Source organism: Apteryx mantelli, chromosome 19 (genome assembly GCF_036417845.1).
Source record: "Apteryx mantelli isolate bAptMan1 chromosome 19, bAptMan1.hap1, whole genome shotgun sequence".
In the NCBI taxonomy this organism is placed as follows: domain Eukaryota; kingdom Metazoa; phylum Chordata; class Aves; order Apterygiformes; family Apterygidae; genus Apteryx; species Apteryx mantelli.
In genome coordinates this window covers 7,113,885-7,139,654 of record NC_089996.1, presented here as the reverse complement: position 1 = coordinate 7,139,654, position 25,770 = coordinate 7,113,885, and the positions used below count along the sequence as shown (strand labels likewise).

At 43.8% G+C, this 25,770-nt stretch overlaps 2 protein-coding genes across 2 annotated transcripts; both read right to left on the bottom strand.

Moving 5' to 3' along the window:
- Window positions 1-1,176: 1,176 nt before the first annotated feature.
- Window positions 1,177-21,357, bottom strand: LOC106496866 (myosin-7-like). The gene is given in 14 exon segments (XM_067308623.1): window positions 1,177-1,256; window positions 6,919-7,066; window positions 15,124-15,227; window positions 15,230-15,260; window positions 15,383-15,478; window positions 15,555-15,616; window positions 15,619-15,655; window positions 15,753-15,923; window positions 17,378-17,495; window positions 17,635-17,841; window positions 18,044-18,132; window positions 19,171-19,254; window positions 19,435-19,711; window positions 21,293-21,357. Coding segments are annotated over 9 exon segments (762 nt in total). The 5' UTR covers window positions 17,411-17,495; window positions 17,635-17,841; window positions 18,044-18,132; window positions 19,171-19,254; window positions 19,435-19,711; window positions 21,293-21,357.
- A 775-nt stretch (window positions 21,358-22,132) lies between these two features.
- On the bottom strand, window positions 22,133-24,519 carry LOC136993681 (myosin-3-like). Its single transcript, XM_067308404.1, has 4 exons — window positions 24,498-24,519; window positions 23,797-23,940; window positions 23,553-23,709; window positions 22,133-22,692 (listed from the first exon to the last, which is right to left on the bottom strand). Exons 2-4 carry the CDS (start codon window positions 23,938-23,940, stop codon window positions 22,664-22,666), a joined length of 330 nt encoding a protein of 109 aa, XP_067164505.1. The 5' UTR covers window positions 24,498-24,519; the 3' UTR covers window positions 22,133-22,663.
- Between the last annotated feature and the right edge of the window lie 1,251 nt (window positions 24,520-25,770).

Below are 25,770 nucleotides of genomic sequence, written 5' to 3'. Positions count from 1 at the left end.
TGCTTATGGGTATGTGGGTTTTGGTATCATGTAGTGAAACTACCCTGAAAGAGGATTGGTATTAATCAATCAATAGTCAGGAGGATTACTGAAAGCTAGCAGAATTCTCAGGCTGTTGTAGATGGAGATGCAGCCCTTATCTCAAGAACATTTTGCATACTGAGCTAAGCTGAAACTTATATATCTTAATAATTCTGCCCTGCAATTAAGCAGGCCTTTACAGATAACAGCAGATGTGCCTTATTACTCTTTGGTCAGCTGAGCTCTAATACAAAAATAATCCTGATAGCTTAGACCAAGCAGGGTGAAGGGGCCTGACAGTGTTCAGCATTAAACAAGCCAATGCTATTCAAAATGATTATCAAGGTTATTCTAGCAACTCCTGATGGAAGAACCAGCAATTGAAACACTCTTTTAGACAGAACAAGAAGAGAAAATGTTAAAACATTGAGTCCTTTCACTTGAAAACTCTAAGTTTAGATCCATGTCCTTTTTTCCCTTTCCCATTTACTACACAAAGCCTGGAAAAGGAAAACCTCTTACTGAGTGTTTTCAATAGATTTTTTTTTAATATCTTGTTGAGGGAAAAGTATTAAAGAGTAATGGCAGCTGTAACACAGCATGTGTTGTGAACAGAGGAAATATATGAACCCTCAGTGAATGTCTACAGGGGAAAGACCGTTGACATTTGTTCTAAATTTGGGGAGGTTGGAAAAGGGGGCAGGAGGGAAGTACAAAAAAGACTGAGAGGATAACCCAGCATTCAGCATTTTAGAGTATGACATAAAGCTCCTGAAAAGATCAGTGAAGTGTTTGGTCAACTGGTCACACACATAAGCATCCCTGAAAAGTATTCTAGGCTACACAGCATCTGCTTTGGATTTGTTTTAATTTATAAAAAAAAAGATTTTATGTGTATATGTGTGTGTGTGTGTATATGTGTATATATATATAAGCTTTCATATATATAAAAGCTCCTTTATATATGTTTCATAGGTGTGCGTGTGCATGTGTGCGTGTGTATTTATGTAAGCTTATCTATCCCATCCAGGTGATTAACTTATGTGACACTGGCATAGTGGGCTTTCCAGCTTCTTACAAAGGAGCAGTCTGTAATTTGAAGTAGATGATCCAGATTTCACCGTAGTTTAACTCCAGAGGTTCCAATGAGTTGCATCAGGGAAATCTCTGGCCTATTTTCTGCATCCAGACAACAGGGCAGCCAAAAGGAAACTTGTCCTTGAGAAGGAAGGGATCTGTTGAAAGGACAAGTGTCATGATGCAAAAAGAATGAAATGGTTCCTGCGAGCCATTAATCTTCTGCCAATCCTGTTTCCATCTCTGCAGGGCTGGACACCACTTGTACTGGAAACAAAACACAGCACAGTCAAGAGAGAGGAGGCTCATTGAAAGCCGTCTCTGGATACAGACTGTCCTGCACAGTAATGCGGTGTGTGCAAGGCACTGGAGTGCTGACATTCCCCTGGAGGAGAGGGGATTCAGGCATGCTGAAAATAGATCCGTCTTGAGACGGAGATCAACCAGCTGCCTCACTTGCTGCCAGCCCTTAAGATGTGTATTTTCTTCCCCTGGGCCCAGTGGTTAGCTGACAGCCTAAGGAGTGAAAGGCTACATTTTAGTAAGGCAGTACAGCTAAAAGTGGAAGTACCTCCAGACTGCCAGTATGTAGGACAGTGGGAACCTCCCTCTTATGCATATTCAGTGCTATCAAGATCATGAAATGGAAACTTGAGAATGTACCTGTAGGGAAGGAGGTTTTGGAGTAGGATAAGGAATCTTTTCGCCTAGTCTGGTGGTCCCCAGTCTTTCATCCTGGGAACTAGTCTCAGGCCCTCTGCTCCTCTAACCAGAACAGACTGCCCTGCCAGAGGCAGGAAGAAAAGATATATTTACAAACCTCTGACATCTGTTTGCAGTCACATCATGTTCTATGTCTGAAAAAAGTGACTGGAGACAACCATTTCTGGTCTTTTTTACTTTCAGCAATGAAATTCCCCATATCTTCTCTTGGTCATAATGCACATTTAAGACTTTGACCAATGGGAACTACTAAATTCCAGTATGGAGGAGGAACTGCTGTTACGTGTGCCCTTTTCCATCTCTAAAGCTGTGCAGTGTCACATGCTTTAAAGTCAGTGCTTGCACTGTTCACAGCTTTTTCAGCCTTATTGGCTGCCACTGTCAGTCTTGCTTCCTTCCTCTTTCCCAGCAACTTTTCCCATACACCCGTTCCAAAAACAAGAGAGAAGATCATTGGCTTTTAGGGAAGATTTTTTTTTTCCCTGCAGAACACACATTCAACTGACATGAAGTTAAGAAGTCTATTTGGAAGATGACACAAAATTCACCATCAAATTTATGAATAACACAGAACTTCATTCCAGAGGAACATTAAAAACCTGAAGACTGGACCACTAGAAGCCTTATGAAGATCAATATGGACAAGTGCAAAGTTCACGCCTGGGAAAGAATAACCCCAAGTGTCAGTGCAGGCTGGGAACTAACTAGTTCAGTAGTAGTGATGCAGAAAAGGACTTGGGGGTTATGGTGGATGCCCAGAAGAATATGAGGTAAGAGTGCTCTCACTACAAACAAGACAAAGCAAGTAGTGGGCTGTGTTATGATAAGTGTGGTCAACAGATCATGGGAAGCAATTATCCCTTTTACTCGCCACTGGTGATCCTCATCTGAAATACTTTGTCCAGTTTGGGTCTTCCCAGTTCAAGAGGGATGTGAACCAGTGGGAGAGGGTCCAGCAGAAGGCTACCAAAATGGTCAAAGGCCTAGAAAACTAGTCCAATGAAGAGGGCATGTTTAGTCTGATGAAGTTACATGAGGGGCAGTTACAAAGGCTAAGTTATATGAGGAGTAGTTGCAAAAACAATGTGCCAAACTTTTCTCATTAGTGGCAGGCAATGTAACAAGAGGCAGTGACCATAAATTGTGGCTTGAGAGGTTCCAGTTAGACATAGGAAAATTCTTCACTAGTGGGTAATGCAGCAATGACACAGGTCACCCAGATAGGCTGTAGAGCCTCTGTCCCTAAGGGGTTCCAAAGGCTTGGCTAAAAAAGCACTGACTTACCTGACCAACACTGGCAATCTCTCTGCTTGAAGTGAGAAGTTGAACTAAAGACCTCCAGAAATCCCAACACCTCTGTAGCTCTAACACAGAGGTTCCCTCCATCCATCCAAAGTGAACAATTGCTCAAACTTAGGCAGAAAAGATATCTGCAGCTTCACGCCCTGTGCTGAGAAACACAGATTTTCCTGGACTCCTTGAAAATAGCTATTCTGCAGTAGAACATTGGGCATGAACCTGTCATTTCACGGCATTGCTGGAGATAGTTAATTCCATGCAATGTGTCATAGAAATCCACCAGAACACTAATTCCAGAATACAGTTTCTTAAACATGCCATCTGCAAATGTCCTCAGCAGCAGTAGGCTTTGGTAATTTTCAGTCCTTGAAGACCAGAGTGCCATGCAGAGAGTCAGACAACTGTGGAGCTCACAGGGCAGCAAGATGTATCACATTACATTACATCATTACATCAGAAAGCAGTAACATCGGAGAGCAGTATGCCATGTGAGGAGCAGTAGGGCAGGCAGAGTAGAGGAGGGTCCTCTTGTAACCAAAGGCTCAACATATTCAAGGCAATAGTTGTGTGCTGATCAGCATCTCCCCAGCCCTCTTAAGGAAGTCTATGGATCTGGGACAAACCTTTTTCATTCTGAGTCACTAGGTACCATATTTCAGAAAATAGGTGTGTAGTACAATGAGCAGCAGCTAAGACCACCGTGTGTTGTTTCTGACCATAACATAGCATTCACAGAAAAAGAGACCGTAAAAGTGGTCACACTGGGTGAGATTAAAGCATCATGTAGGCTCTCACAACTCAGACATTTCTCACCATCCCTGTTCCCCTGTGAGGATACCCCAGATTTCCACCTCCACATGATTCCCCAACCTGCACCCATGTGGTGAAGCCTTCTAAAGCACAAACCACTTCAGGCTTGTGAAATGCATTTCATGTGGCAAGAGCAAAATCAGGCACACATGGGAAACCTTACTGAAAACAGCACTGAATTTTCTGTATCATCCTTCACTGCCAATAATGGGAAGGAAAAGCAGCTTTCTGTCAACATTTGTTCTTATTTTCATGAAAAACAAAAACTAAAAAAACCCAGAATCAAACAAGTAGTATTCTGTAACAAGCACATTTCTACTATCTCTGTATGAAACCTTAGAAACCATCAGCTTCCTTAGCTCCCAATACCCTATATTCCTATATTTCTCACCCCTGCATGGAGCCTGTAATGCTTACAGGATACAGCAGACATCCGCTTTAACAGAGATCCCTTTGCATCCCCTGCTAGTCAGCCCCATGGGAGGCTGGAGAGAGCTCAGAGCTGCTAGACTTCTGCTCAGGTTGGAAGCCTTCTCTTGTGGATAGATGCCCTGGAACTGATGAGTGGGCTCAGGTGCCCACTCACATACCAGTGTCTCCTCTGACAGACCTACGGCCGCCTGTAACTGAGCACAGGTGCACCTGGGAGAGCAGAGTGCTGCAGTGCATGTGTGCCCTGGCAGACCCAGAGGGTGTGCAGGGGGAAGGGCTGGCCTGCAGCACTCTGAGTGCCGTGACAGGGAAATCCCACCACGGAAGGGAAGAGATCCGGGGAGTGGGGGGGAGAGGAAGGAGAGAGACTGAGGGGTAGAAGATGGGAATGTAAGAGAAGAGAGCGGGGAAAGAAGAAAAATGTTAGGTTGAGGATTTGATGAGGAAGGAAGGCTATGAGGGAAAAAAGGCAAACAGTTGTTGGGGAAGATAAGAGACAGGCATTCATACTACATCTGGAGGAACTGGTTAGTGGCAGAGTGTTTGTGAAAGGGTTTCATCCACATTGTGTGGTTTGGACTGTCTCTTCAAGCACAAATAGAGCAAATCATGCCTTGTCATCTCAAGGTTCTCAGGATACGAAAGACCATAGTTATCACAAGAACAACACAATTGCCAGCTGCCATGAGTCCCTTCTGGAAATGCAGATGGCTGCCTTTTGCACCATGGTAGACTACCCAGGCACAGCCCTGAGGCTCCAGGTTGGCTGTGATTATTGCATTTTGTGTAGTATAGTTGGGGCTTCTCTCCTCCCCAAAAATTTCCACTACAGATATTCACTGGGTGCATCACCACTCTCATGACAGCTGCCCCTAGGGACACACTCCTATCAACCTGCCTAGCTGGGAGGCAAGCATCAGGTTCAGCAGAGGGATATAAGGCAGGAAAACTGAAATAAGATACAATGAAGGAAAAAGCATTTTTGCTGCCCAAACATGTCTTTGCCCACAGGAACTAATCATCTCCTCTCCTCCTCGCCAACAGTCTGATTCAGCCCTCGGTTCACCCCAATACATGCTGGAAAACCTGCATCCCTTCATCTTCCCACAGGGCCCTGAGTAGCAGATATGGGGGACCAATATCAGAATAGCCCTGCCTTCAGAACAGCACAGAGCAGTCGACTGGCAGCTCACAGGTGGGCACAGACTCATTCTCTCCCCATTTTTTCTCTGGAGAACCATGTTAGAGAAGGGGCTGTCTGGACTGCCTTGTGGTGTCCCTGGACATCTGTGTCTCATGCCCTTATCTTTCAGACCTGCCCACAGCATGACAAACATCTAAGTTTCTATAGTAAGAAGAGATGGGATGACACCTGAGTGCTCTGAAAAATCCCAGGCCACTGCAGTAAGACAGAGAGGTGGAAGGATTGTTCTATAGTCATGAAGGGCTTGCCCTACCAGCCTGTATGAAAAGCTGCTTGCTTCCTGTCTTTTTGTAGCACTGGAGAGATCAGGAGAGCAGCTCTTCAGTGCATACTAAGGGAAATCTCTCTAACTTTGCTTTCTGTTGCCCTTGCAACCAGAATTTCACTGCTCATAGCTGTGCTAACAATCCTGAGCACTTGTGAACACAAAAGGTTGTGATTGCTTTACAAAAATTATCATCAGTCCATTTGAGAGGATGTAAAACAGCAGCTGTGTGTGGCACTTTGTCCATCTTCTAGCTGAAGACGGTATCTCTATAAGGCTTGCTCCTCTGTAGGAATATCAGAGCAGAAGGACAGCATCATGCAGAGATACTGTCTCATAAATCTGAGAATATATGGGCAGTCATACCAGCCCAGAGCAAAGGTCCAGCTGGTAGCTTGTGCATGAGCGTATATTGACTAACTAGTGAAAATCCGATTTCACTTTTTCCAAAGTATTCCTAATTTTATGTAAGTATATCATCTTCCCTCCTGGCTGATGCTTCCCCAAAGTGAAAGGTCATAACCTGGACAACCTGTCCCTGCACTGCTCCTATGAACTTTCTCACATTTCTTTGTACTCTTCCTAGTTGCACAGGTTAGAACTGCATGTAGTAGGTGATTTGTGGGCCTGGTAAAATGACATCTATTCTGTTCTCTGTTATTTTCCTAGTAATTCCTAATATTCTATTTGCCTTTTGTGGCCACCAGTGAGCACTGACTCGATGTTTGCAGGCAACTATTCACTATTCTGGTGACCTTGTGTTTCCTAATCTGGGTTCTCCTTTCAAGAGACTGAGTTTCTGTAGTGTTTGGTCCAGGTATGGTCAGGGACATTGTATGGACAGAGAAGTCAATGTTCTGTTTCAGCTACATAAAGGTTTTTTATGACTGGTGATTATACAGCCTCCTTTACAAGGATGACATCTTAGTGGCTTTCAACAAAGTGACAGTGAGTGACACTCAGGAGTGGCCAGCTAACAGAGAGACAGAACCAGCTAACAGAGTAGAGGAGAGACAGGTAAACCAGCGACATGGTATTTGAGGATGAGAAGCTTTTGAATGAGTGTCAAAGTTGCACCATTACTCACACTCCTCATGTTCCCAGCAAACATCAGTAGAAATGGCCTCGGTCTTGGCTGAGGAGGTCACATTCAGAATGTCCTTTCCATCACCCACCAAAGCAGCTGAGGGTCTCCTGTTACAGAGCAGGGGAGTGGGGTGGGCAGGCTGAGAGGCCTCAGGATAAGATAAAGAAAAAAAAAAGAGCAAGTGGCAAAAGGGGAGGGAGGGGGAGGGAAGGAAAATCAGGATTAGATGCATAATATTAGCACCAGCAGTAACTGGATCTTAAAAAAGAGAGCAACAAGAAATGTCTTCATTTGCTGACACTCATCTGTGACAGAAGCAGAAATACCACTGCTGGGCAGATTTCAGTGCTGTAAGTGGAAATATAATTACACTGGAATTTGTATAAACCTGTTCACATTAAACATTAGACTCTTCAAGGTTAAGACACTCCCGTTGGATGACCACACCGAGTGCCAGAATCACTGCAGTGCAGTTACCAACAAGATACATAGGATTTTCTAGTGGTATTTTCCAAACTAACTTCTTATATTGCAAAAAAAGTTCCTTTTGCATCCTCAGGAAATTTGTCAATAACCTCATACTTTCTGTTGGCAGACATATTTCCTTGGTCCTCAGCCTAAATGTTTCCTTAATTGCTTTCAGAGCATCCATCTGAGATGCCAAGGGAAGGGTAAAAGCCCCTCTTCCCTTGAAGAGAAAAATCAGTTGTGCAAAACAGAACAGCTCCAGCAGGAGGCAATGATGGAGACATGCCACCAAATTGCCAGCAGCCAGGGTCTCAGGCTGCTGGTGCCTCGTGTGGGAGACTAGCAATTAGGGAATCTTACAGTGCTAGTATCCCCATATCCTGAAGAAATTCCCTACTCTCCCCTCTAAAAGCTACTAGGACAGACCTTTCTCTCCAAGTGACTTATCACAGAGTATTTGTGAAGGTCTGCATTTAGTCCGGAGGAGAAGGGGACATTGTTTTAAATCTCAGTAACGATTCTGCTCTGAAAAAATATATCCCATATCCTCTCCAGCTTGAGATGCAGTGCCAGCTTTGCTCAGTCACTGCTTTGTCAAGCAACACAGGTGTATATCGCTTTCCTCCCAGATCAGCCCCTCCAGGTCCCTCAAATTGCCTGCTGCTCCCTGAGAATTCCCTTCAGTTTGCCAGTATCTTCCTGGAGCAGGATGCCTCACAGGGTCTCAGAGCTGAGCTGTCTCATGCACTGTTACTCCCTGCACTACTGTCTTCCCCATACATTTGCTAAGTTTGGTCTTTGCCTCTTTGTGCCCCAGTTCCAAAGCCTTCATGCATGCTGACTCATATTTTCTGCCAGCAGTACTGTCCTGACTTCAGGAGGGCATGTGTGGGGCGGTGGTGCCTGCTCCCCAGAAGGTGTAAGGGCACTGGCATGAAATCCTAACAGCAAGGCTCAATTGCTAGGTGATTTCCTCCTCCTGTGGGTGACAGGAGCTCGTGGGGTGAACTGTCGAATTTGGCTTTACTGACAAAGAGTGTCTGAAGGGAAATGTTTTCTACCATTTGTACTGCTATTCCTGGATCGCTGCTTTTGAGCTTAAGAGATCCCCTGCAGTCCATATAGAACAGAAGCTGTATATGATCCCATCAGCTGCATCTATTTTAAACTTTCTCTGAGAGATGTTTGTTTATGGCCACTATGGACTGATGTTTTTCTCAAGACCTTTGCACCAGCACCTATCAGGTGACAAGCAGCCTGTTTCCACAAATAGAGTATCAATGCAAAATGACTCTCATTCTCCACAAAGTAACGAGCATTCATGTTCCATTTCCCTCGCATCAATGTTCCACTTTGATCCTGATAATCCGGTAGGCTTTATAGTGGTGGCCATTAGTGAGTTTTTACTCCCGGCCTCTGCTCCTGGTCTCCTCAGAACATGCTGCGTGCACCATCCTCCCCCGCCTCAGACCCACTAATTCAGTCCTTTCTCTGTTACACATCTACACCCTCCTACCCAGGAGGGGAGGAGTGGCTAATGCCACTCAGAGCTGCTCAGTCCCTGCTCTCATCTCTTCCTCCAGTTGTGGGTTCTTTTTTTTTTTTTTCCTTTGCAGATTCTTCAACTTCCAGAAAATGTATGCATGGGTAGTAGCTAGGAGCTGGGCTCACACAGACTGACAAGTTCAGGTCCCTGCGGTGAGGGCCACCAGAGCAGGAGCAGCACCTAACTTGGGTCACTCCGCACATCCCCATCCGTGTACTCCCTACTAGAGATAGCAGTAGCTGTCACAGCCAGTGGACCACAACCCCGGCTACTTTCCCTGCTCTGGGAGTAGGCTAGGGACAGCTGAGGTCTGTCAGTGTCTGGCGGCTTCCACACTCCAGCAGGGGACAGGAGTCATTAAACTTATTAGGCAGTTTCCTCTGGGAAGGCATGGAGTTAGCCTGGCTTTTCATAGCCCCCTCCCAATATATTTTGTGCTCCTGAGTTTGAGAAAATGCCTGGGGATATTTTCTTCTCAGCAGTGTAGCCAGCACCACATAGCACAGTGTGTGGGCATGAGTGAATTTTGTCCCATGAGAAGTATTAATAAAATAACGTAGTTTTACTTTACAGATTAAATATAATGAATCATTTCTTCAGAACTAAAATTAAGCTTTAAAAAGCTCTGCTGAGGTGGGTTTAAAGTCAGATTGTCAATTTCAGATTATTATTGTAGGGTTTCCCAACAATTTCCCCTCATTCCCCAGACCTAACCCTGAGATGTCATTTCTTCTGTCCCGTCATCCCCCACCATCTAATCACTTATCCTGTTTCCTCACGCACATCCATCTCCTTCTCATCATCCCAGACACCTCCCTGCACTCCCAAGTACAGTATAAATCCTACCTCAGCACTATGGTTACTCTTACTTCCTCTGTGTCTCACTTCTCAGCTAATTAATTCTTTCTACAAGAGCCGCTTGAAGGTGATTTTAATTGCTCACATTACACCTAATGCACTGGGGCCCCAATTCTGTATTTGATCTAAAGATGTTCATGGACTGCTCCTGCTCTACCTGGATGAGCAAAGGGACATGGCTTTCTGCAGCACTGCTGGCCCTCCTGACAAGCTGGGCTGGAGGAAGCTTGGAGCAACCCCCAGTTCTGTCTTCTTTCTCACCCAGGAGAAGGACTCATGAGCCGTAATCCTCCTTCTGATGAGCAAAAAGGGCACTTCCAGGGCCACAGGACCTTTTTTTCATTTCCAGTGTCCAAGAGAAGTGATGTTCCCCCACCCTAAATCAATTCCCAACTGGAAATCAACATTGGGATCAAATGACCATGCCGTGCCCCAGAAGAGCATGGTGCGAGCCCAGGTGCTGCGTTTGCAGAGTGTCACTTCAAAGGGATCCCTCTTGATTTATGCTCTTTCAAGCGAGAGCACACTCAGGCCTGCTGCTGATTTTTAACATTTTGGCTGAGAAAGGAGCTGTGCCTGAGCAAATCCTTCTGAGATAAGAATAGCATCTGCCATCTTAGGGCACAACACAGTTGTCCTACCCTGACGTGGCAACACATTGCGGTGCGATATAGAAGGCAACCTACCCGCTGAGGAATGTCTTCGGGAGCTATTAGTGGAAGCGTATCAACTACAGCAACAGGCATGAGCCAGCTCAGGAGTCTTGCAAGAGGCGGCTATTTTTAGCTCTTGACACTGAGGATGAAGGGAGACGAGTGATTGAGTGATCCTCCTGGCAGGGGCAACCTCCGGGCCTCTGCGGGCAGCCCCCACTGCCTTGTCTCCCCTTCTGGGGACAGACTCTTGACTTGGGAAGTCCCGATCGATCGGCTGTTGTGCCCCCGGGTGTCAGGAGGGGCTCATTCCTCCCAAGCTTGGGCTAGAGGAGGCTGTTGGGTGATTTGCTGGGATCTCACAGGCCAGGATCTGGGGCCGGGAGGGAGCTGTGAATTTGCAGGGGACACAAGGCCAGGTCACAGTCCCACAAACACTGCCAAGCTGGGCTTATGAAGCCCTTCCTGAGGGCGTGCACTGGTCCCTAAGCTTCTGTCTTGCTGCTGCCTATATTATCAGCTGGCCGAGTCAGTCTCCCTCAGGGCTTCACCCTCACGTGGGCCAATGCACAGCAAGGGTGTATCAGGCAGAAACAAGTGGTCAAGAGGGTGAATATGTATTAGGTATCTTAAAAAGTGCTGCCACTGAATGTGAAGCCACAACCTTAGGGGATGGATTTGATGCCAGCTCCTGTCAAAACACCTCTTGGCACAGTTGCAGCTTCTTGACCTGTTACTAGCCATTTCTAGCACTCCTGCAGCTGAAAACTCAGTGATTCAACTGACAGAGCAGAGGCGCAATTATTCATTGATAGGCGGGTTATTTTTTCCACCAGGCTAATGAGCTAAGCTGACTCCTCCAATAACCCCCAGGGGTCTGGCTTTGCAAGGCACCTCCATGCTAGCTGGGCCCAGCCCAGGCGTTACCACGAGAGTGTGCAACTGAGCATAGGTGGTGTGAACAGCCCCTCCTGGACAGCTTGCCTAAAGATCAGGCTGACTATAAGGCGAAAGCTTGATCCTCGCCTCTTGTCACCATAGAAGGAGGCTCAGGTTCCTACAGGACAGCCTTGCTGGGTGGAACTTCAGCCAGGATCTTAAACAAATTTGTTAAAAGCTTCTTTCTGGATGCAGTCTGGTGGCAGGCTGTGTAGTGGGGATGTCAGCTACAGTTCCCCTGCATTTTCCTCAGAGGCTCTCCAGCAGCCATTTGCTCCTTTTTGTGCTGCTGGCAGCTGGGGCTCTGCACTGAACCATCACCCTGTGTAGAGTGGGCTACACTTCCTTGGGGTAACTGGGGCTGCGAAGCTTTCTGACCTTGGCCGCGCATTTCTTTCAATCTATTTTATTCTTATCACATGAAACTGACAGTACACAAAGCTGACCGCAGGCCTTCCACACTGTTGTGTTACCACCAGCAGGCCATAAGTCTCTAGTCATGCTGACATGCTACAGGAGCCTCAGCTCCCAGTCAGACAGTCCAGATCTACAAGCACAAACATTTTAAGCCCATGCAGGCATCGCAGCCTCCAGATACGTTCAACCTGGGGACTCAAGGCTGCCAGCTGAGAAAGCCAGGCTCCCCCATTTGCCTGCTATTCTGCGAACCCTGTGGTGAGTCAGAGCCAAAGCGCTAAACCAGAAGAAAGTAGGTTGGGAGTTCACTGAGTACTTTGAACTGGGAAAGAATTCCTGTGCCTGCAGAAGGGAGATGGTGAGGTCAGGATGGTGGTTATACTGCCAAAGCCACATCCCCTTAGAGCCACATTTCTCCTGGGATTGCCAGGTCTGCCATACTCTGCCCACTGTGCTTGAGCAGGTGAGAAAGAACCTCAGGGACTGCGTAGCTGGGGCATCAGCACCCAACAAAGTTTACTGAGCAGCAGAAGAGGGAAGGGATGGCTGGGAGGCTTATGTTACAGCTGATGTTTGGATACTCTGTAAAGATTAATGGCAATCCCCTGATTCGGATTGCTAGACTTTCTTAGCAATTAGTAGAGTCATTTCCTATCAGTTTTGCTCAGCCACTCCTAAGCAAATTACAGCTATTTTTCTATAGCTCTGTGAAGCTGGATGTTGTACTGTGTGAGCAGTCATTTGACACTGTGGGCTAGGCTCAGTGACATGATGTAAGAGCAAAGCAGTCTTCAGAGAGAGCTCTGCTTCCAGGCAGCAGAAGCAGAAACATAGGTAACCCTGTGGGAGCACAAAAGAGTGACACATCCAGATCTGTCCCATGTGGCATGAAAAACTCAGGTTCTGTCCTGATTCCCAGACCCACGTACCCATAACAATGGATGGATCTTGGCAACTGAAGGCCTATCTTGAAAGGTTCACACTGCTGGTGCAGTTTTTAGGGATACTTATGGCTAGACTGACTGAGAAGTGACTGGTCACTATGGTCCACAGTGCGTGTGGATCATTATTAAGCATTTAATTTAGTATCTTATGAGGTTATCTTTTCAGTGGAGTGGGTGGAAAGCCTGGACCAGTACATAATGATCATTATTAAACACTCCTAAGGGAATGTGCCAACGGTATCCTGGGCTGCATTAGGAAGAGCATTGCCAACAGGTCAAGGGAGGTGATCCTCCCCCTCTACTCAGTCCTGGTGAGGCCACATCTGGAGTCCTGTGTCCACTTCTGGGCTCCCCAATACAAGAGAGATGTGGAGCTACTGGAGCGAATCCAGAAGAGGGCTACTAATATTGGAGTTATCCAAAAGCTGTCTGGACATGATCCTGAGCAATGTGCTCTAGGTGACCCTGCTTGAGCAGGGGGGCTGAACCAGATGATCTCCAGAGGTTCCTTTCAACCTCAACCTGTGATTCTGTGATCATTTCCTAATAATACCTATAGCTACTGCAAAATCCACAGCTGGAGAGATATACTTTTTGTACACCCCAGGGGAAACTCATTCTTCACTCCTGATACCACTGGGAAAGAAGAGATTTTGTTTAGTCCATTAGTCCATCTCTAAAATCATGTGTTTGAATGCAGCATCCAGCTAGGAAGTGCAAGGGGAACCCAGGAGGTCAGTGTAGCAGTATCTGAAGGGTGTGACCCATGTTGCATATCACTGAATGTCATGCTCTAGGACAGATGGATTAAAGTGGAGATAGGTGATTGCTGGCTTTTCTAAAGTGTTGCTTACTGCTGCAGTGCCTAAACAACATGTGGCCCCTCTCTGGGGCAAGGAGTATTACAGCACTTTCAAAAGGGAATGTAAAGCACGGAGGGAGCAAAAGTATCTATGATCTATTGGATCTATTAAAAGATTTAGGCATTACAATGTTTAATTTTTAGGCCACCCAGAGTAGAATCCAGAATTTGTGCTGGATGCACAGGCTCCCTATAGTGCGTAGTATCAAGCACCTCAGATCAGGATCTAAAACTAAAGCACATTGCATAGAGAGTTGCCCATAGGAAACACTTTTAACCTAACTTTACTTAGAGCTACTTAATAGGAGATAACGGAAATCTTGCCCCTGTCAGGGCTTTCAAGTCAATTCAGGATTCACCATTCCCTCTAAAAAGTAACCTCATGTCTAGAGCTTTTGTTCAGAAAGTGGGAGACCTGGACTCAGCCCTCTGAGTGCCTCAATGGGGGTCTCAGCAGCATACCCTGACAAGCACCGAGGAGTCAAGACCCTTTACCGGAACATGGTGAAGTAGCTCATTGAAAGTTGCAGAACCAACACTGACATCCAGCTCTTTTGAGTCCCAGGCTAAAGCTTTTAGGTGGAAGCATGTTCTCCACGATGTTTCTTTTAGAGTTAAAATGCTGTATGAGGAAGAGAAGGCTGTGGGTAAGCAGGAGGCAGCCTGGTCCTCCATTTCCTAGATATGTGCTTTGGGCACTAGCAATTTTTGTGAACGGTGGACTGAGGTTGTTTCACCTCCAGCCACAAACTGAGCTAGACTAGGGCAGCGAAAAGGTGTTACATGTGCTCAGACACATTCGGAAAAGCAGGCGCTGGATCTTGTACCAAACAGTCTTAGAATGGAGATAGACAACTGCCAGGGAAGCTCAGCTAAGGATACAGTGCTGTTGCATACTCAGACCGTTTCTAGGTCAGAACATAAATTCCGCCTAAGGCTGACAGCCAGAACCACAACATGTACATTAGACTTTCCCCACAGTATTCTTAGAGAGTCAAAGAGTTGAGAGATGTAGGGAGCAGCATGGGAGAAAAAGAAATAAGTTCTTCCTACCAACGGCTGCTTGGCTAGAAGGAAAGATGCCCAGGGCACTGGAGATGGGAAGTGAATTCAAACTGAGTACCTATAAAAGTGTAAGCTAAAGAAGTCTGCAGCCCAGAAGGGAGGGATCGTGAAAGGTAAAATGCAGTGCAGTTTTCCCAGGATCTCCTACAAGATCAGCCAGGTAAGTTTTCATAGATCACCTACTAAAGGAAAGCTGTTTTGGGAATGTTCAGAGTTAGGTTAGTTCCCATTTCTTTCCCTTCATGAAGAAGTTTCTTAACTGATGAAACTGCTGTGATGACACTAGCAAGAAGGAAAAGCTCAGCACCAGTTTCTGAAATGCAGAAGTCCCTTCTTCTAGAGCTGTCTTTCCTGCAAGATGACTATATCTGCCAATAAACCATGTATCTACTGGTTGACTTGCTTGAGCATTCAAAACAAACTGCACACCTGCCTCCTGCCTTAAAGGCTTACCTTTGTAGAAGGAAGTTCTTGGGTCTTAGCTCTGAGCTTTTTGAATTGAGTCTCAGCAATATCTGCCTGTTCCTCAGCCTCTTCTAGCTTATCCTGTACTTTGCCGAATTTGTAGACTGAGTATTAGCTTGTTCATTCTGAAATGACAAAACAATAGGAATTAAAACCATCCAGCAACATGCCGAGGCACAGAGCCAACATTTGAAATGACAGTCCTAGAAAACTCTGTGTAAGTATTTGCTTCGGTTCGGTGACTCACAGCTTCCTCAGCTTGTCTTCTGTAGGATAGGACTTTCATCTGCTGTTTATCTGCCAGATCTTGTAACTTCATCATATTCTTCCTGTCTTCTTCATTCTGTTGAAAGGGAATGTGCAATTATATGTCTTTGGGAGATAAAACATTAGGATAATAGCTTTCTAATTACATCCACCTGGAAAGTAAGCTCTTTGACATGCCATTCATATTTGCAAATGTTTTTCATAGCCTCTGCAGCTTATGTTCTCCTTCCAGCTCAAGTTCTAACTTTTGGATCTGGAGAATCAATCAACAATTGACTTGGACCCTCACACGGGACAGAGAGCGGATAAGTCATGTACCTTTGAAACTCATGTTCAGTGTTGGTACCCACCCTGGAATCCATCTTCTGGAGTTGCTTCTTGCCTCCTTTCAGGGACAGATGCTCAGCTTCATCCAGACAGAGCTGCAGGTCCTTCACTGTCTGGTCCAAGTTCTTCTTCATCCTCTCCAGGTAGGCCCTGGTGTCCTGCTCCTTCTTCAGCTTTTCTGCCAGCAGGGGTTCCTTGGAACAGAAATCACACAAGAAACTGGAAGAATATGAAAGAATAGGGCATGCTGTGAACTGCCTGAGGATTTACTCCTGGTTCCTGCCAAACATTCCTACCATTACATTTCCTGCTTAATTCTTTCCAGTGATGTGATAGTGACAGAAACATGACAGGAAACAGCAGGAAAAAGGATGGGGAACTATCTGTCTTGCTGCACACACAATGCTTAGAAGGACAGAAAATGATGGAAGTTCTATCCCACTGTATGGTAATTACTGTGATCTTCGTGGACACCCAGATGCTGCAGGGTAAAGCAAGAGCCACAGCTCAACTGTGGGAGCAGGGCATGGCACAATGGAAGAGCTTCTCTGCATATCATGCATGGACTTTAATGGAGTCTCTGTGCTGTGCCTGAGCACATGCCGTGTTATTGCCACAATAGCCTGGATTGTTACAAGGAAAGCAAAATAGCTTAAAACAAAAAGCAGTTTAGAAAGAAAATAGTTTAAAACAATCTATATGGTATTTAAGACAAAACTAGGATATGTTTTACTCTCAAATATTTAATTGGTATACAATCAAAGGAAACGTTTTGGTGAAATATTGAGTATCATTATTTACGAATAATGTTAAATTCAACAAATTACTTTGGCAGCAAATTACCTGAAAAGGTCAAAATCTTCCATTTGAAAGACATGCAAACAAATTAATTACATTTGAAATGTTAAATATATAATACATAACATATATGCATACATATATACTTAAAGTATAACAAATGTATACCTTCATTTTTAACATACATATTTAAATGTATGTATATGTAACATAAATATATTACATTTTTATGCTCTATTTCTGTTTCACTCAATATCTCAAATGACCTACTTTTTTTTTAATAAGAAAATGGAGATATTTTCTTTTATTTTAACTCAAAATAATTTTTTTAAACATTAAGACTTTGTTTTGATCCTGGGCATCAGGAAACACTAGCAGGTTGGGTTCCATGATGCACCAGCCCTATTGCCTGTCTGAGCTTCACTGGTCTTGAACAGAATGATTTATAGCAACAATTTTGAATGGAAATTCACAATTCCCAATTGAAAAGTGCTTAAATAAAATCCTGAAAAAATAAGTAATTAAATGCATTAAAAATGTCACTGGCTTCAATACTGCAGGGTTTTTGCTGTTTCACATTTTCATGCAGCATTGGAGAAAGGTTTTTTTTGTTTTAGTCTAACCAACTTTTAGTTTGTTATTATGACAACACCCCCAGTAACTCATCTATCAGGACAAGTTGCCTCTTGCTCTAGTCCTTCTGCCTGACTGACATCTAGCATCTTCGGCGAGGCCCACAGACTAAGTCTTTGTCCACTCTGTGACAAGAATATTTGGATTAATACTCAGCATCAACACTACTGGGAAATCCATAAGGCTAGAAGAGAAAGATGCAGTAACATTCTCACACCTGTAACCACCTTCTTTGCTTTTTCCTCAGCATTTTTTTCCTTCAGTAGGAATATCTCACTTTGGATTTGTGCCATACCAGTTTCAAGCTTCTTCTTTGTATTGAGAAGGCTGGTGTTCTGTGAAGGAGAGAAAGAGGAGAGGTTTTGAGTCCCTGATTCTTGGTCTCTTACACCTAGAGGGCACGAATTACTATTGATTCTTACTCTGTGAATCTCTCAACCACACAAATATGTTTGGTGTAGCAAAGCAAAATACCTGGGTATGGAGGAGATGCACACATACAGTTGCACCCATCAGCTCCTGCTCAGCCACTTTCCTTGACTGCTCCATCTGTTCCAAGGCTGCCTGTAGCTCCTCAACTTCAGCCTGCAACAGGTTTGCTCTGTGCTCCACCATGGCCACCTGCTACTTCAGGTCTTCCTCCTTTGTCCTGAGAGCATCATCCAAGTGCAGCTGTGTGTCCTGAATATAAAGAAGATCTGATTTTGTCCTAACTTTTGACAGCTTTGTATTGTGTAGAGCATATTCTTACAAAGTATTGAGATAATTACAGTGACTCAGTCACAGATTTTATCAGTGGCCAACTGTGGACAAACATTGGTCACGTCACTGCATTGTGAACAAGCTAACTGTACTGGAGAAGTAGTTACATAAGGTGTCTTGCCTGCAATTCTCTGATCATCATCTGCAATTGTATACTTGAACTCTGCTGTTCCTCAATTTTATTTTGCATCTTGCTAAACTCAGTCTTTCCTATAAAGGAATAAGAAGAAGTAAAGGAAATGTTCTTTTGATAAAAAGAATATATGTTCATCTGAAAGCAAATAGTAAATTTATCAATAATTTTTTTGCATAGTTCCTTAATTTTTCATCTAATTGTAGTTTAGCATTCTCCAGATCCATCTTCCTGGACAAGTTTCAAATCTGCCTCAACTTTTCTCTTTGCTCATTCAAGATCCATACAAACTTTTCTTTCCTGATCTAGACATACTTCAACCTGCAATGTAAACACATGTAAAGATGACTGAGTGGACAATTTAAGAATTTGTCTCTTCTCCTTGTGTTGAACATGCTCACATGTTCCACTTGTTGCTCCAGTTTGATCTTTGCTTTGGTGAGGGTGTTGACTTTGTCCTCCTCCACCTGCAGGTAATCCAGTGCCTGCTGGTGGGTTTCTTTGAGGGTCGTCTTCTCTTTGACTAACTTCACAATAGTCTCATCCTAACCTGTTATTTCTTCATTTAGATTTTTAACTTATTGTAAGGCAGAGTAAGTGGTGGCCACAAATAATTAAGCATTTTATATAGGCTGGTGATCACCCAAAGGCAATAACCACATTGCCAGACCACTGAAAAGACTTAATAAATTGCTTTATATGGTCAAACTATTTAATATCTCTGGTTACATTTCAACCCTTCTGAAGTCACAAAGTAATTCTGAAGTTTCATTTTAATGCATTTTTATATGCTTATAAGCTGTTTTTCCTGAACAATACAGGTGGCCAAATTTAACACCATACTCATACATCTCTTATGTAACACCATATTACTGTTGAAGCTGACTTCCCTTTCCAGCCTATATATAGAAAGAATAACTATTATTAAACATGTGAATAGCAGAAATAAAAAGTACCTTGTTTGCGGTGGCATATTCTCCCTTTTCACCTTTGACCAATGTTAACTCGAGAGCTTCAATATCTTTATTCAATTCAGAACAATCACCCTCCAGTTTCCTCTTCCTGGCTGCCAGGTCAGCATTCATCTACTCTTCACCCTCTAATCTTTCCATTACCTCTTTGACTTTTGCTTCCAGCTGGAATTTTGCTTTGATCAGCTGGTCACACCTTTCCTCAGCATCAGCCAGGTTTTCACTTTCCTTTTTAGAGAAAACAGATATGTGTTTCATTGGCATGCATTGGAACTGGCACTTGCAGGAATCGCCTGCTTCTTATGCAATTAGAATATGAACTATCAAAATTTCCACCCAGTCTTTTCCTAAACAGTCAGACAAAATTGCTGTAACCTGAGAAGTCAAAAATGTTTTTAAATTACATACAGTCTGTACTTTCAGCTGCAGGTCATATTTCGCTTGCACTAGAGCCACCATTTTTTCTTCTAGTCCTCTCCTCTTGGTTTCTGATTTTGTCAGCTCTTCTTTAATTCTCTCAAACCCTTCCTTCATCATGTCCATTTCTTTCTCTGTTTCTGCACTTTTTAACAGGGGCTTTATCTTGAAATACAACTTCATCTAGCACCAGTGCTTGACATTCATGAATGCATGGATGTTGTACTGGATGCAGAAGATGGACTTATTGAAATCAAAGTGATCAGTACTGTAAACAAAGAAACAAAAAACCTTTGGTCTAACATTCTTTTGAATTCGTCTCCTGAGATGTCTCCCGCAGAAAGCCTGTGTGAGAGTGATCAGCTGTCCTAAGCAATCATATCTCATCTCTTCCAGGAGGCCTAGCAAACCTGCCTTGAAAAACACCTGTAATCAAAGGACATAGATCAGTCACTGTTGGGTTTACATTTTAATACAACAAATGATTTCTCACTGTGTAGAAAAATTAAATGTTTACTTTAGCGTGTCCAAATCTGTATTGAGTATGATCTATCTCAATAGAAGACAGCAACTTTTCACACACCTTCTTGCTATCAATATACTGTCCTTCTGGAACGGCGCCAGCATTCAGAAGATGATGTCTGACAATTTAAAGAAAGAAAGCTAAATTGTCAGTGTCATTTTAGGGCATAGGATACTACAGGAACAGTTGTCATATTAAAGATACAGAGGAATGTTGAGTCTAACCCATACCTTCATCCTTAAATAATAAACTAGTAAGAAGTAACTCAGTTCAGTAGGTACCCAGAGCATGTGTTACAGCTCCTGTTGTGAATGAGGCCATTGAAGGTGTGACCACTCTTTGGACCTGAGATGCTCTATTGACCTGTGTCATATTTGCTCTAAGTTTTGCAAGGCATCTCATTGGGTTAGTTGTAAATTCAAAGATTCACAGTTTTTATGAATAGGGGTACTGCTGCGGCTATCTAATGCGACTTCCTCTGTAACACAGGCATAGAGTCTTCCCAGTGCCTTGTTTATCTAGCCCATGTCCTGCAACTAAGTTAGTACATATTTTTTTTACAAAAGCAATTATAATCTTATTTGAAGTCTTCAAACCTTGAGAGTCTCCTGTGTTACCAGACAAGCTTTTCACCCTTCCTGTAAGAAAACTGCACTGTTCTTAAGTGCACTTCACTTCTAGAATGACAATATCCTTTTTCAGGTCCCACCTTTAGGCTTTTGCTTCGCACCTGCCTTCTAGATGACAGGTTCCTCCATATTTAGAAACCTTTACACCTGTAGGTTCTCAACACCACAAACAAATCACCTTTCAACATACATTGTCACGAGTTAAATAGTTTGATTCAAATCTCTCACTGCATTTGAGTTTGCATTTATCCTGTAGCTCTTTTCTGAACCATTTCCAGCTTCTCACATTCCTCCTGAAGTATGTAAACCAAAATTAGATATAGTATTTAGTAACAGACTTTCTAATCCTACGTAGAAAGATTATTCCACCCCCTACTTCTTTTCAGCATTCCTCTGCTTACACATGCGTGCACAGATCTGCCCGCCCATATCACTGCCTTGGGGCACTCTTCTTCCATTAGTTCTCAAAATGAGATGGGCAGAATGGAGTGAGGATGAGGATGGAGCAGCTGAGTGTGTGGCAAAAGGGTTTGGAGCAGATATGGGGCAGGGGTGGGGCAGGCCATGATGGTGGGGAGAAAAGCCTGGAGGAGCTATATGGGAAAGCGGGAGGGACTTTTTCCCCATAATGAAGAGTTCAGATATATGGTATGTGGAGCAGGATATCTGGCCATCTTACACCTAAAAAATTGCTCACCTTTTTATTGAAGATTATCCACAGGAGTTGGCCCATATAAAAACTGGACTTTCCACACCAACAAGAACAGCATGGTGTAAGGCAGAGTAAAATGGCCTCCCACAAGCCCAAAGAGGCCTTGTCTGCATGCAGTTTTTCCTCAGAATTTTTCTAGGGAATTTAAAAAGCAAAGCCCTAAACCCCTCTCATATACTGACAGGTCTCAGTGTCACCATAGGCCAGTTTTCCAGTGGTATCAAAAGGAATTTGAATCAATTTACCCTGGCAAGTAGACAAAAAGAAGAGGTCAGTGTGACATCCTTGGGGTAACATGCCAGAATGTTTTTCTCTCTTGAGTCTGAGAAACAGCCTATCCAAATGAGTTTGAATTGCCTTAGATATTCAAAGGTGGGTAAAGAGGAATGGTTTGTTGAAGTTAAAGAAACAAGAATAATAGCATGATAATGAAACAAACTGTGGAGTCAAGGAGTCTGTAGGAAGAGACTCTGTAGCCCACATAGCTGTGAGTATGAAACAGCTGTAAACACATCAGTATCTAACAAACAACTAAGAAATTAGAAGAACATTTATTCCAGCCCAGTGGTTCCCCTTTGCAACTAACAAGCAGGCAAACAGGATTAGAAACACAGGAGGGCAGAGAGAAACCCAGTGGAGCACAATAGCTTACAGACTGTGAGGTGTTGTCATTTCTCACAGTCTTGTCATTCACAAAGGCCTCCAGCGGTGGATTAGCACTGATGATTTGACCTTCAAGTGTACCCTGTGATAACTTTTGAATAATCATTGAAAACACCACAGGATATGTGGTGGAAAAAATTTGCTATATTACAGCTCACCTGATGATGTGTGCCACAAAGTGCTCTTCTTTTCAGATGAATAGCCTGTTACTGTGCTAGCTTCTTAGCTACAGCACCAAGAATCAGCACTCTGTGTAAATGATAAATAATTTGTTTTGCTTGTATTCAGAATTTCTCCTATGGTCAGAACTCTCATCTTTCAGCCATGGGGACAGTCTGGTCTGGGTTAAGAAACTGGAGCTTCTGATTGTTTCTGGACTCCAATCTTCCAGACCTAGTTTCAGTCCAGGGGAAGCTACACCTAGGCAATCAAGTAGCAGTGACAATGGCAGCTCCAGTGGCTTGTATCTGACAGCAGCTCTTCTGAGAGAGTGGCTGAAGCTAATAAAAAAAGGTTTCGTATTTTGAGGTCAATGTATGTTGCCAATGCTGTCCACAGCCACAAGTTAATAAGGTCCTGAACTGTCCCTCCATCAAGCCTTCTCTCCTCATACCTTTATCCAGGTTTCCTTCTTCTTGGCCAGGCCTCCACTAGCTGCAATTGTTGCAAAGTATTGGATAACGTGCTTCGTGTTCAGAGTCTTCCTTGCACTGGATTCTCCACTATGGAAAGAAAGCAGAGAGCGAAGAATTACCTGCCAGCTTTTTGTTGGAGACAGAATTCAAAGCAACAGATCTACTTAAGTGATTAGGATAGACTCATTCTCATGCTCTGTCAAAGGGAAAAATAACTGTTGTCAGAGAAGCTATAGGGAAATGTATTCCTTCTCAGGTGACCAGTGAACTAGTGCCCATCAAAGGGAGAGAACCACAGACCCTGCAAGCAGAACTGAAAAGATGCATGGTCTCTCCTTCCTCCTCTCTTTTCCAACCTATACTCCATTTTTCCTTCTCTCTTCCACCTTTTTCTATTTGCACCCTCCTCTTTTTTTCTGTCTTTACTATTCATAATTTTATTACTATTTAATATGGGACAGGACTTAATTCAACTGAAACCACGTATTTTGGCAAAAAGGTTTCTTCCAGTTCTGTTCTGAATCTACCTGCTGTTGCCTTGAGCTACATGCCGGTCTGTAGAATAGGGACTTCCCAGATAGTGCATCCTATCTAAGTGCAGCTACATTTTGCACTGTTTCCTGTTATTGTGCTTAGCTTAGCACCTATATCAGAAATGCATATAACGTGGAGTACAATAGCACAACATTTCAAAAATAAAGCCTATTTCAACAGACAGGGAAAACAGTCTGGAGCTGGTTTTGCATCACCCAGAGACAAAACTGGCATCTGTAATTCCACAATTCAAGAGTCAGGAGCCAAAGCAGTTAATTTGCAACATAATACAAAAATAGAAAGTGTGATAGCACACAATAAAAGGTGGCAAAGAGGGCAAGTGAGCCCATGGCGGACAGGAACAGCCTTTAGCAGAAGCAATGTTTCTGACACAGTTCTTTGCTGAAGCTCACCATTTAACATGAACTGATAGGTGTTGCCAGAGATGGAGATGATGTGTGGAGGGACCACCTGACACTTTTTGCTTTGGCAGGCCAACACCACCTCTGGGTTGTACACCGGCAGCCACTTGTAGGGGTTGACAGTGACACAGAAGACACCTGAGTAGGTCTGCAGAAAAGAAACAGAACAGAAGAGTCATTAAAGTCCATCTCCCTGGCATTTGGATTTTCTCCTTTGCAATGAAAGGGAGCTTACATAGATCACCCAGGAGCTGTAACGGTCCTTGAGGTTATACAGGACAGCAGGCTCATGCAGGCAGGTCAGCATAGTCACATCCTCAATTCTGTCAAACCTAGGGGGGTTCATGACGTACATATCATCAGATCTGACAGCAGTCATCTATAATTCAGAAGGAAAAGGGTTAAAATTGATTCAGCAACACTAGATGCCCTTCTGTGTACACACAGACACAGAGAAGTTATAAGGTTTCTCTAATTCAGATTTTTTGTTTGGTTTAACTATGCAGAACAAGACAGGGTGATTGCAGCAGACACTGTTGCCAGCTGGGAACTCTACAATGCTGGCCAGTTTACAGGATAAAAATTTACTGTCCTGAAATCACTGCATCAGTGCGGCCAGAATTTGTGCTGGACCAGATCCTTCTACAAACGCTGCTTTCTACCTGCTGCCTATGAACTTCAGGCCACTGCTCCTCATGGCTGTAACAAACAGGTAGGACTGAAACTGGTGCTGGTCTGTCTGCCTGTCAGCCACCAAGATACGTGCTGCACAATGCCACAGAAACAGGACACAATAACTGCACAAGATTCATCAGCAGCAAATCCTAGGTTGGAACAGATTTGCTCCACTCCTAGTTGTTGCCATTCCCAATTAAACAAAGGCTCTATCCCTACCAAATAGCACCGCCTTCTGGACTCATGTTAGGGATGACCCACCTGTTATGCAGCAAGAGCCTGTGGATATGTGCGTGTGGAAGGCGGGTGTGCAGAAAAACAGATGTACACAGATGGCAGCAGCCTATCTTGCCACACTGAGCCAGGAAGGAATTTGCAAATCCTGTTGTCATTTCTCCAGCCAGCTTTTCACACCACTCTTAACTGTATAGCCTGTAATTGTTGCTTCAGTCATCTGGTCCAAGTTGAGAAGCCTAACCCGAGGAGGAAATAGTGTTACTGGAATCCTATTTTATTCTGAAAAAAATTAATACAGGTTCCAAACTCAGGTCCTGACTGGTGGAATGATTCAATCAAGAATTAGGGATGCAGTTTTCAAAAGCAGCTTCATGATATGTGTCCCTAAATACCTTTTTAAAGGATTCAAACACTTGAGTAATTAGGATTCATTGAAAGTCTCCATATAGAATAGGGATTGTATATTAACTACTACTCACAAAAAAGATCTAGGAGCGACTGTAGATGTCAGTTCAGTGCTCAGTGGAGGGTAGGAAGCACTGGAATATTATGAATTATTAGGAAAGAAAAGGAGAAAAGAAGAAAGAGCCTCACACAGGACGTACCAATCCATGGTTCACACACATCATTACTGATCATACCTCTTAGAAAGGATATAGTTGTACAAGAAATGATCCAGAAAAGAGAAATAAAGATGGCCACAGGTATGAAACAGCTTTTCTATAAGCAGAGCATAAATTGATTTGGATTTGGGGATGAAAAATAATGGAGTGAAAAGGAGAGATGCTAGAAGTCTACAAAATCATGAATGGTAGAGACAACCATTCCCACAACACAGAAGAATTATACATTATTTCTCCTAAAGCACAAATAAACTGAAATTATCAGGCTGTGCACTGCAGAGAAAAGGAAGCGCTTCAGACATACTCCAGTTTTAAACCATATAACATTTTCCCACAGGACACTGCAGAGGCAAAAATCTCAAATAGCTTCAGAAATGGCGTAGCAGAAAGGGACAGCTCAATAGATGAGGCGGATTCTCTTACTTTGGCATGAAGCTATATTTAATATAAGAATGCTTAGGGCTGGCTGAGGCCTGTCAGGAGAGCCATCACTGTTGCTGTGAGCCCATACGGTGCAGAGATGAAGGTGCTGCCGGCAGCTCTGAAGTGCTGAGGGTGACTCCAGATGAGCTTCAACTCAGCTCAGTTTGCTTTGGAACTGCAGGGTGCATGGGGCAGTGCAGACAGTCAAAAATGAGCAATTCTTGCGGCTTCCCATACTTTCTAACATGGGT